Raw genomic sequence first — 12,416 nt, 5'->3', positions numbered from 1 at the left:
GATCCCCTGGAGGAGGAAATGGCAACCCACTCCAGTATTCTTGCCTGCAAAATCCCATGGACCGAAGAGCTACAGTCCTTGGGGTTGTGAAGAGTCAGACATGACTGAAGCAACTTAGCACACATACATACAAAGCTGAGTTTGCTAGATTCACTGTCAAAAAGGATTATAGAACTCTCTGAAAAAAGAAAGCCATTGCTGTCTTTTTAGAGACAGATCTGAACAAATATATGAACAATATACTGTGAGATCTTCAGTGTTAAATGCCTTGCACTTCTCTTAAGGCTCTAACAACAAATGGGCCTTAAACAGTAAAATGCCAGATTCTTCCATTTAGACCCTGAAAAGTACAATACTGCCTCTTGGGAACTGTGAGCTCAAGTCTTTCCTTAAAACTCTGAGTGTATTTACCTCACCCCTACAGCCTCTCTAGGAACTTTTTTTCTGGAACAAATTATAGGGAAATTGTTCAAACCCCCAAACTGCCTTGTGGTTCTTCTTCCACTGTGAGTTTAATTTGGATTCAGAATGGACCCGTTTGGGAAAAGATTAGCCATTCTGAAAGCATGGCATGACATTGTAGAGCCCAAGCAGGATGTCAGCTTTGTTGGGCAAACAGTCATAATGTCCTACAAGGTAAACGGGTGGACTTTGGTATGAGGTAGACTCAGTGTATTGTAAGAATGTCTTTAATGAGCTTGACTACTAATTCTATCACTGTGTCATTTCTGGGTCTATTTAAATTAATTTATTTTGCTCCTCATGCATGGTCATATTTTCTTGCTTATTTGCATGTCTGGTGATTTTTTTATTGGATGCCAGCCATTGTGACCTTTACCTTACTAGGTGCTGAATACTTTTGTACTTCTTTAAATATCATTAACCTTTGTTCTGGGATTCAGTAAAGTTACTTAGAAATGGGCTTCCCTGGTGGCTCAGTGGTAAAGAATCTGTCTGGCAATGCAGAGGACAGGAGTTCAATCCCTTACCCAGGAAGATCTCACAGGCCAAGGGACAACTGAGCCCATGTACCACAACTACTGAGCTTGTGCCCTAGAGCTCAGGAGCCAACAACCACTGAGCCCACATGTCACAACTACTAAAGCTCATGGGCCCCAGAACCCGTGCTCCAAAACAAGAGAAGCCACCACAATGAGAAGTCCATGCACAGCAACTAGAGAGCAGCCGCCACTCACTGCAACTAGAGAAAGCCTCCTTGCGGCAACCAAGACCCAGCACAGCTGAATAAACAATAAAAACTAAAAAAAAAAAAAAAAAACAAAAAACCAAACCAAACCACATACACACACAAAACATTTTTTTTTTTTAAAGTTACTTGGAAACAGTTTGATTTTTCAAGCCTTGGTTTTAAGCTTTCTTAGGCAAAATTACAGCAGTCTTGATCTAGGGCTAGCTTTTTCTCACTGCTGAGTAATCTCTGTGTATTAACAGGGTTTTTATATTCTGGCTGGAGCGTGGCAGGCTACAGTGTATGGGGTCGCAAAGAGTTGGACATGACTGAAGCGACTAACATACATGCATGGTGGAAAAATGAATTTCCCCAGTCCTGTTTTGGTCTAGGGACTGTTCTGCCTGCTGGTGGTTCTTTCCCCTTGCCTCGTCTCCCTCTGTTCCTTCTCGCCATCATGTAGCTCCAGTGACAGTGGACTGCATACTGTTTCTTAACAGGCCAGATTTCTCCCACTTCAGGGTCTTTGCACTCCATCTTTTCCCTTCTTGGAAAGCTCTTTACCAGATATCCACACAGCTCACTTCCTTACCTCCTCCCAGTCTTTCTCCAAATGCCAACTTCTCCGAGCCTGCTCTACTTAAAGGCTCAACAACCTGCCAAATACTTGATGTTTCTACACTGACTTATAACCATTCAACCTGATAAACTTAGTGAAAGGAGGGATTTTTGTCTGCTGCTTTCCTTGCCACTAATCCTCAGTTCCTAGAATGGTGCCTGCCATATCACAGACATCCAGTAAACTGCAAATTTTTAAATGAATAAATAAATTAATTTTATTCATTTTTAAAGAAATACTTCAATGAAAGAATGCCAAATGACCTGGTACAGTGCTTTGCCTAATGCCATTGCAATAAAGTGATGGTGCATGCATTCTCAGTCATGTCTGACTCTTTGGGGACCCCATGGACAGTAGCCCGCCAGGCTCCCTGTCCATGGGATTTCCAAGGCAAGAATACTGGAGTGGGTTGTCATTCCTTTTCCAGGGGATCTTCCTGACCCAGGGATAGAACCCACGTCTCCTGCATTGGCAGGCAGATTCTTTACAACTGAGCTACTGGGAAGCTCCTTGATGAATCCATATCAATACATTATTAATAACTAAAATCCAATTTACCTTAGCATTCCTTCTTTGTGTTGTACAGTAAATCCCTACATATGAATAAGTTCTATTCTGAGAGTATATTCAAAAGTCCAACAAAGTTCGCTTAAGTACCCAACTAACACAATCGACTATATAGTACTGTACTTTAATAGGTTTGAAATACCTTTCATACAAATAATATGTGCATAAAAAACAAGCAAACACAAAAAATAAAGAAAACATGTTTAATCTTACAGCACAGTACCTTCAGAAGCACACCGTACAGTACAGCAGCTGGCATACGGGGTTGGCATGCCTGTTTGCATCCCATAGGTTTTGTCACATGCATCATGCCACGCAGCCTCCACTGCAGCATCATACAGAATGATGTCTCTGCCCTAAAAGTCCTCCATGCTCCTATTCATTCCTTGCTTCCCTTCCTAACTCCTGGCAACCACTGGTCTTTTTACTGTCTCTATGGTTTTGCATTTTCTAGACAGTCATGTAGTTGGAATTCATACTAGATATTTAATAAACCCTTGTTTAATGAATGGATAATTGATAGCTGTTTTGACAACCCATGTGAGCTTTGGTGAGGGCTGTACCAGTGAGGCTATTGAGAGGGGAATAGGCTAGTGAGACATAGTGGGATAGAATGAACAGGGCATAGTAACAGAGCAGGAGAAGGAGTGGCTAAAGTTGATGCTTTCACATTCTAATCCAAATGTCCTGAACAAGGGGATAAATGCGTAGACATCAGTGCAATGTCCTGAAATAATTTCTTCTTACCCAGGTCATAGAGGAAGAGTTGTATGCTCAAGCTCTTATCCTAGAATCACTTAACACAACCCTCTACCAAACCCAGATGGAACTCCAGAGAGAGGTGAATCTTGGCTGGAGTGGGGATGGGAGCTGGAGGGAGGAACCCTCTGCCATGTAGCTCTGCCCTGGGTGACTCTAATTTGGGAAAGATGGCTATTAAAATGTACCTGTCTTTCAGAAAGCTGTGGTAGCAACTCTGGAGAAAACACTCCAGATCAAGCTTACTGAAGCTGAAGACAAGTTTAAGTACACCATACACAATCTGACAGAAGAAAACATTCATCTAAGGTATGAATGATGCTGCTCAGAAAGACGTGGCTGAATTATCTTCAGAAAGTGATAGCAGGAATTCCCTGGCAGCCCAGTGGTTACAATTCTGTGCTTCCACTGCAGGGGGCCTGGGATCAATCCCTGATCAGGGGACTATGATTCCACATGTTGTGTGGTGATGGGTGAGGAATGGGTGGAAATGAACCTAGGTATTCCCTCATGAAGTCAAGGCACAGGCACTGTCAGGAGGGGGATATTCGCTGGCCACAGAAGTTACCTTCTGAGGTCAGCACTTTTAAAGTGATGTTGGGAGACTCCTCTCCCTTTCCTATGTTAGTTTTTAATGCAAAATAACACATGAGGTTTATCTGAGACTCTCTGGGTTTATTCAGTTTTATGACTGAGAATTATTTTTAAATCCATGGCCTTGAGCCTTGTGATTTTCTATTAAGGGCTTTATGCCTTGAAGGCCTTCTTTACTTATGGGGTATTAATAAATGCTAGAAAGAGGTTCTAGCAGAACTTCTTTCTAGAGAAGGCAATGGCACCCCACTCCAGTACTTTTGCCTGGAAAATCCCATGGATGGAGGAGCCTGGTAGGCTGCAGTCCATGGGGTCGCTGGAGTCAGACACGACTGAGTGACTTCACTTTCACTTTTCATTTTCATGCATTGGAGAAGGAAATGGCAACCCACTCCAGTGTTCTTGCCTGGAGAATCCCAGGGACGGGGAAGCCTGGTGGGCTACCGTCTGTGGGGTCACACAGAGTCGGACACGACTGAAGTGACTTAGCTTAGCAGAAAGAGGTTCTGAGGGATCTATTTGAATATCTTGATGGCAAGTGCACTGTGAATTTTTCCAGTATCAGTTGGAGAGTTTGCCCATAAGAAAGATAGTTGATTCAGGAGGGACAGATGATCAATGTTTCCAGAATAAGTTTTAGGTCCACGACAGATGGAGCAAATAAAAGATGTCACAGGGTCTTTTAATTCACCTAGTTGGTTGTTTTGATGATTGTAGTCAAATTCTAGAATTATTTTATATAGGGAGAAAAAAATTCCAGCAAGACACTTCTCTAAGAAGTCTCAGCTTAATAAATGGGTAGAGATGAGGGAACTAAGGAGAAAGGGACGTGTGTCTCAAAGGACCTAAACAAAAGGAAGTAAGTGCAGAGACAGGACCCTCTTGTGGCTCATTAGAGATCCCCTCTCTTTGAAGTGTTTTAGAACTCTGAGGCAAGGGCCGCTTTATTGTAGTGGGGCTGAGCACTGAGAATGTGGCTCTGATGTCTTTTAGGACTGAAAGAGATTCATCCCCAACTTGGAGAAAAGTTTCTTCAAACCAGTTGGGAGGGAGGATTGGGAAGAGCCCCTGGAGTTCCTTGGAGCCCTATCACTGAGAATTGAAAGGATGTTGGAAAGGCTGGTTAAGAGGGCTGAAGCAACCTGAAGTGCTAGACTCTGTAAAATCTCTTTTCCAATGTCCTGGCTCTTTGCAATAACAGGAGAAACTAGGAGGATTCTTGTCTGGCTTAGGAAATTTAGTTTGTGAAATTGAAGATAAGAATTTTGGTGGTCTTCTTTATGGGTGACTCATCCATGAGTGTCAGAGAGCTGATTTGCCAGATGAACTAAATCTGGAGTGGATGTAAATTCACCATTCTGAGGGTCCTTTTAGCAGGGGAAGATTTCAGTTCAACCCATTAATAAGTACAGTTAAAAGCTTCCTGGGTAGAATCAAACTCTTTAGGAAGACAAGAATTTTCTTTAAAAACAATCTGAAGTCAATTGTAATTTGTCATGAACAGGTTTGTTACATTTTTGTGTGCAAGCCTGAATTTTCTTCTAATCAACAGGCTTTGGAAAAGCCCTAGGAATCATGGGATGAAGTCATCTAGCAGTTGCTCAAGCCATATAAGTTAGTAGTTTCCTGGTTGTAATTTTTGAGATCTGTTAGGATTTTCTTAATTAGCAGGTTTCATCCAATACTGCGACTGGCCTTCACCAACAAGCATATATATGAACTATATAAGTTAGAAAAACCAGGTCAGTAAGTTTGAATGACTATAGTAAACTCCTAAGCAAATCTGTGAAGCTCTTTGGTTACTCTGAATCTTTATGGCTCACAGTTCAGCTTTAGTCCAAGGAGTATGAGAAATTAAGGATTTGGATTCTCAGACTGCTTAATTTTAAAAGGACAGGTTCTGACAAGTTCAGAGGAAGAGGAGTGGGGAGAATTTCAGAAAGAAGGGAAAGTTCAGTAAAGGAATTACTATAGGGGAACAAAGGATATAAAAGAAGTGTAAGCAGCATAGAAGGGAAGGAGGGAGATGGTGCCAGAGGCAGAGTCTGGTCACGAAGAGCCAAAGAAGAGGCTCAAGATGGAAACAGAGATGGAGCCTGAGACAAAGAGGCCAAAGAAGACAAGCCAGAAGCTTCAGCAGCCATTTTATCTTTCTTTAATTATTTGCCTCAGTTAACCTTAAAAATCTTATTTCTGCAGAGAGGCAATTTTAGAGTCATGACATTCATCAGGTTCAAAATAAGCATTCCACTCAGTTCTGGAAATTTTTGAACTATTGTGGTCTAATTTGGTTTTAAGAAAATTAAGTTTGGAGTTTTCAAAAGTTCCCCATAATGGCCGTTGAGATCCTAACCTACCTTTGATTTGGACTAGTCCATTTAGCTAGAAATGCACATGAGGAAGGACCACAGTTTTTTGTTTTGTTTTGAGGACCACAGTTTCTAAACATAAAACTGGTTGGAATCCCTGGGATTGGGATTTCAAAATATCTAGGTAACAGGGGTCCCCTTTCTCAGAGGTTTCTCTCTAGAATAAAAGAATAATTTTCAAATAACTGACAGCTCAAACAGCTCAATTCAAACAGTTTTCAGCTCAAACAGCCTACCAGCTAATACCAGCCAGTTCTAATGAAACAGCTTGATCCCAAAGTAGCCAGTCCAGAGGGTTTTCAGCCAGTTTCCAGGAAACAGCCCATGTTCCAAAGGAAGGGGCCAACAGCTTCAGCTTCGGTGAAGCAGCTCCTGTTCCCAAAGGAATGGGCTGACAGCTTCTCAGCCAGCTATAGTTGAAAGAGTATAATCACAAAATCAGACCAAAGTGCCAAATGAGCACTCACAAATAGAACAAGGCCTTAACCAGAAACACAAAACCTTAAAGTAGATTCTGAATAAAGTCAGAGAGCTTCAAATGCAAAGAGGGCATGGGTTCAGATCCAGGAGAAAGATATACCTTCAAACTCCAGGGTCATTGAGAAAACCAGTGAACTCAGTGGGCTCAATTGTGAGCACCACACCTGTTTGCTCACCAGTCCCAGAGCCATTGAGGATCATCTTTGGTCCCTGTATTGGCCACCAAATGTTGACATAAAACAAATAGACTGCCAGTTATTCTCCAGCAATGATGGGTTTATTTGAAATCACCAAAGAATTTCAATTTGGGGTCTACAAACACGGTCTACACATGGATATCACCAGATGGTCAATATCAAGATCAGACTGATTATATTCTTTGTAGCCAAAGATGGAGGAGCTCTATATAGTCAGCAAAAACAAGACCAGGAGCTGACTGTGGCTCAGATCATAAATTCCTTATTGCCTAATTCAGACTTAAATTGAATAAAATAGGGAAAACCACTAGACCATTCAGGTATGAGCTAAATCAAATGCCTTATGATTATACAGTAGATGTGAGAAATAGATTCTAGGGATTGGATCTGATAGACAGAGTGCCTGAAGAACTATGGACAGAGATTTATGATATTGTACAGGAGGCAGTAATCAAGACCATCCCCAAGAAAAAGAAATGCAAAAAGGCAAAATGTTTGTCTGAGGAGACCTTAAAAATAGTTGAGAAAAGAAGAGAAGTGAAAGGCAAAGGAGAAAAGGAAAGATATAAACATCTGAATGCAGAGTTCCAAAGAATAGCAAGGAGAGATAAGAAGCCTTCATCAGTGATCAATGCAAAGAAACAGAGGCAAACAATAGAATGGGAAAGACTAGAGATTTCTTTAAAATTAGAGACACCAAGGGAACATTTCAAACAAAGATGGGCACAATAAAGGACAGAAATGGTATGGACCTAACAGAAGCAGAAGATATTAAGAAGAGGTGGCAAGAATACATAGAAGGACTATGCAAAAAATATCTTCATGACCCAGATAACCACGATGGTGTGATCACTCACCTAGAGCCAGACATCCTTGAATGCGAAGTCAAGTGGGCCTTAGGAAACATCACTATGAACAAAGCTAGTGGAGATAATGGGATTCCAGTTGAGCTATTTCAAATCCTAAAAGTTGATTCTGTGAAGGTGCTGCACTCAATACAACAGCAAATTTGGAAAACTCAGCAGTGGCCATAGGACTGGAAAAGGTCAGTTTTCATTCCAGTCCCAAAGAAAGGAAATGCCAAGCAATGTTCAAACTACCACACAATTGCATTCATCTCACATGCTAGCAAAGTAATGCTCAAAATTCTCCAAGCCAGGCTTCAACAGTCCATGACAAGATGTACTGTTCAACAACTGTGAACTTCCAGATGTTCAGGCTGGATTTAGAAAAGACAGAGGAAGCAGAGATCAAATTGCCAACATCCACTGAATCACTGAAAAAGCAAGAGCCTAGATAAACCTCTACTTCTGCTTTATTGACTATGCCAAAGCCTTTGACTATGTGGATCACAACAAACTGTGGAAATTTCTTCAAGAGATGGGAATACCAGACCACCTGACCTGCCTCAGATACGCAGACGACACTACCCTTATGGCAGAAAGTGAAGAACTAAAGAGCCTCTTGATGAAAGTCAAAGAGGAGAGTGAAAAAGCTGGCTTAAAACTCAACATTCAGAAAACTAAGATCATGGCATCTGGTCCCATCACTTCATGACAAATAGATGGGGAAACAATGGAAACAGTGAGAGACTTTATTTTGGGGGGCTCCAAAATCACTGCGGTTGGCGACAGCAGCCATGAGATTACAAGACGCTTGTTCCTTGGAAGAAAAGCTATGACCAATCTGCTGTTACTGCTGCTAAGTTGCTTCACAAGTGTCCGACTCTGTGCGACCCCATAGACGGCAGCCCACCAGGCTCCCCTCTCCCTGGGATTCTCCAGGCAAGAACACTGGAGTGGGTTGCCATTTCCTTCTCCAATGCATGAAAGTGAAAAGTGAAAGTGAAGTCGCTCAGTCGTGTCCGACTCTTAGCGACCCCATGGACTGCAGCCTACCAGGCTCCTCCATCCATGGGATTTTCCAGGCAAGAGTTCTGTAGTGGAGTGCCATTGCCTTTTCCTAGACAGCATATTAAAAAGCAGAGACAAGCCTTGTTCCAGGCCCCCTGGCTGTGTTGCTCGAGGACCCCCACGCCATGAGAGCGATCTGGGCTACCTGGAGCTCCCTGTTAGCCTGGGGAAGCCAGAAGAGACCGGGCAGTGGGGGAGAGCAGCAGAGGGTGGTGGGACCCTCCCTGCACACCCAGGGAGACCAGGGGGATAGAGGGAGCAAGGCTGAGTTAAGCGAGGGTTAGGTGAGCTTGGGTGCAACTTGAGCTCGGGACTGGTGGGCCAGGCTCCCACGCCAGCGTCACACCCGGTCCGTCCGAAGAAGACAGGCGGACTCATGGCCTTGTCATTCCTGCCCTCGGGGCCACCACGGGTGACAGTGGCGGAGAGCTGAACTCGGGGGATGACTCCAGGGATGTGGAATCCCTCCAGAGCCCGGAGATCGAGGCATCCAGGAGCCTGGCAGAGCTGTTTGAGAAGGCTGCAGCACGTCTCCAAGGCCTGGTGCAAGTGGCTAGCAGGGAGCAGCTCTTGTATCTGTATGCCAGGTACAAGCAGGTCAAAGTTGGAAATTGCAATACACCTAAACCAAGCTTCTTTGACTTTGAAGGAAAGCAAAAATGGGAAGCGTGGAAAGCGCTTGGTGATTCAAGCCCCAGCCAAGCAATGCAGGAACATATTGCTGTAGTTAAAAAATTAGATCCAAGTTGGAATCCTCAGTCACCAGAGAAGAAAGGAAAAGAAGCAAATATGGGTTTGGGTGGGCCAGTTGTTAGTTCTCTGTATCACGAAGAAATCATCAGGGAAGAAAATAAAGACATATTTGATTACTGCAGGGAAAACAACATTGACCATATAACCAAAGTCATCAAAACAAAAAACATGGATGTGAATATGAAAGATGAAGAGGGCAGAACTCTACTCCACTGGTCTTGTGATTGAGGACATAAGGAACTAGTCAGTCTTGCTACAATATAGAGCTGATATTAACTGTCAGGACAATGAAGGTCAAACAGCTCTACATTATGCTACTGCCTGTAAGTTGTTGGACATTGTGGAGCTGCTGCTCCAGTCCGGGGCTGACCCCACACTCCAAGACCAGGATGGCTGCCTGCCAGAGGAGGTGACAGGGTGCAAAGCAGTAACTCTGTTACAGCAGCACACAACAGGCAAGGCTTAATCAAAAGACTAGAAAACTATGGTCGACAACAGCACAGGGCTCCAGTGGTGAAAGAAAACTGCAAAAATGACACATCTTTTGCCGCCCATCTTTGGTATATATTGGCTAATAAAATCAGTTGTGAGGAATTGGGAAAAAAAAAAAAGCAGAGACATTACTTTGCCAACAAAGGTCCGTCTAGTCAAAGCTATGTTTTTTCCAGTAGTCATGTATGGATGTGAGAGGTGGACTACAGAGAAAGCTGAGAGCTGAAGAGTTGATGCTTTTGAACTGTGGCGTTGGAGAAGACTCTTGAAATGCCCTTGGACTGCAAGGAGATCCAACCAGTCAGTCCATCCTAAAGGAAATCAGTCCTGAATATTCATTGGAAGGACTGATGCTGACGCTGAAACTCCAATACTTTGGCCACCTGATGTGAAGAACTGACTCATTGGAAAAGACCCTGATGCTGGGAAAGATTGAAGGCGGGAGGAGGAGGGGATGACAGAGGACGAGATGGTTGGATGGCATCACGGACTCGATGGACATGAGTTTGAGTAAGCTCTGGGAGTTGGTGATGGACAGGGAAGCCTGGCGTGCTGCAGTCCATGGGATCACAGAGAGTCAGATATGAATGAGCAACTGAACTGAACTGAAATATGGCAAGCCATGTGCAAGGTCCCACATAGCAAGGGAAGAAGAATGCTTTTATAGAGGGGAAAAAGTAATAGGGAGGGCTATAGTAAACAGCCAGAGAAGGCAATGGCACTCTACTCCAGTACTCTTGCTTGGAGAATCCCGGGGACGGGGGCGCCTGGTGGGCTGCCGTCTATGGGGTCGCACAGAGTCAGACATGACTGAAGCGATGTAGCAGCAGCAGCAGCATAGTAAACAGAGTCCATGACTTTTCTTTGCCTGAGTTCTTCCTAGGAAACAAGAGGAGTCTTTCTTCCTTCGGGGCTCTGCTACCATCTCAGGGCATGAGAGCTCCCCCTTCTGGTCTCTACTATATTTAATGAAGAAGAATAAAGTCCCTCAGTCGTGTCTGACTCGTTATGACGCCATGGACTGTACAGTCCATGGAATTCTCCAGGCTAGAATACTGGAGTGGGTAGCCTTTCCTTTCTCCAGGGGATCTTCCCAACCCAATGATTGAACTCAGGTCTCCCACATTACAGGTGGATTCTTTACCAACTGAGCTATCAGGGAAGCCCATTAAAGAGTCTTCTAGTGGTGTCTTTTTTTCTTTTTAAATGGGATTCAGGTGTCAATAGTTTACCTTTAGATGCAGTCCCATTTGGTTCCTATGAAAATCAACCTCAGGTCAGAAATTATACTGTTACCTGAAGATGCATCTTAAATCACTGAAGTAACTTTTGGTCAATATCTAACAAAGGGAAATTGTTCACTGTGTTAATTTTGTCATAAATTCTTCATCTGGGAATTTGGTAATCCAAATTTCATGTCTCCCTAAATTCAAAATCACTGCAGATGTTGAAAGAGACCACTCCCAACCAGTGAAGGAACAAAACCACATTTCTCTGCCTCCCAAATGTCTTATATCCCTTTCTACCCTTTACCTCTATAAATCTTCTCTTTATAGGCAAAAGATAATTGCCCAAAATGAAGAAATTTATGATGAACGGTTTGGGAGATCTACCTCTGTTACTATTTATGAGCATAATTCTGACACTTTGGAAGATGGTGGCAACGAAACGCAAGAATCACGAGGAGAAGAGTTGGTCTCTATGACCAAAGATGTGAGGAACCAAAGATGTTAGAACCATCTTTGGTAGGCTTAAGAACTCCTGTGAGGTTTTCTTGAGAAATGAATATGGTGAGTTTAGCTTTTGGCCTTGCCTTGATTCTACTTGTGACTCTTCACAATTTGTTTTCTTCTGAGTGACTGAGAATGTTTGAATTCTCATCTCAATTACATAGACATTCATGACTCTTCATTGAAAAGTAATTGTCTCTATACCTAGAGCTGAGGGTCTCTAGGCTTTGTACTATTTTCTCTTCCACCTTTACATATTTCATTACCAAAGATACTTACCTGAAGAACTTCTTTCTATTAAATGTTGACAATATTTTGGGGTGTGCCTTTTGTCCCCCAGACATTTCACTAGCAAGAATGATAATTTGTTGAATTGATCCCCAAACCTTTTCTCTCTTACATGTGTCTCCACTCCCCTATTTCTCAATATGTTCCCAACCCTATGATTTGGGAAGAATTTCTGATGATTCCTGTCATCGTCTCTAAACTATTCCAGAATTCAAATGTCTAGGAGGCAGGCAATATAAATAAGGGAAGTGTGCTTAACATAAGAAAAAATAACCACATAAGCACAGTGATAAATGGTAACTGGCAGCAGTCTCAGTGAGGGAATTGGGCAGGATGGTGTGGGGATTGGGGGTATGGGGTAAGGGTTGTGGAAATTCGGTGAACCCATTTCATTGTTGCCAAACAGGAGCATGGTGTAAATGTGGTCAGATACTCTGATCATCAAAAGAAAGTATTCTGGTTTTTA

The 12,416-nt window shown here is 43.0% G+C and overlaps 1 protein-coding gene and 1 pseudogene across 1 annotated transcript in view; both read left to right on the top strand.

Moving 5' to 3' along the window:
- The window catches only part of FLACC1 (flagellum associated containing coiled-coil domains 1), a 38,745-nt gene extending 26,844 nt beyond the window's left edge, over positions 1-11,901 (top strand). Inside the window, exons 13-15 of the mRNA XM_055574774.1 lie at positions 3,127-3,216; positions 3,334-3,443; positions 11,489-11,901. Coding sequence (XP_055430749.1) covers positions 3,127-3,216; positions 3,334-3,443; positions 11,489-11,666 — 378 coding nt within the window. The 3' untranslated portion in view covers positions 11,667-11,901. The remainder of the gene's footprint in view (positions 1-3,126; positions 3,217-3,333; positions 3,444-11,488) is intronic.
- Positions 9,064-9,906, top strand: LOC129647805 (acyl-CoA-binding domain-containing protein 6-like; annotated as a pseudogene).
- Positions 11,902-12,416: the final 515 nt, after the last annotated feature.

This window comes from Bubalus kerabau, chromosome 3, assembly GCF_029407905.1.
Source record: "Bubalus kerabau isolate K-KA32 ecotype Philippines breed swamp buffalo chromosome 3, PCC_UOA_SB_1v2, whole genome shotgun sequence".
Taxonomy (NCBI): domain Eukaryota; kingdom Metazoa; phylum Chordata; class Mammalia; order Artiodactyla; family Bovidae; genus Bubalus; species Bubalus kerabau.
Note: the sequence above shows the minus strand (reverse complement) of the source record. Positions and strands in the feature narration are given on the sequence as shown.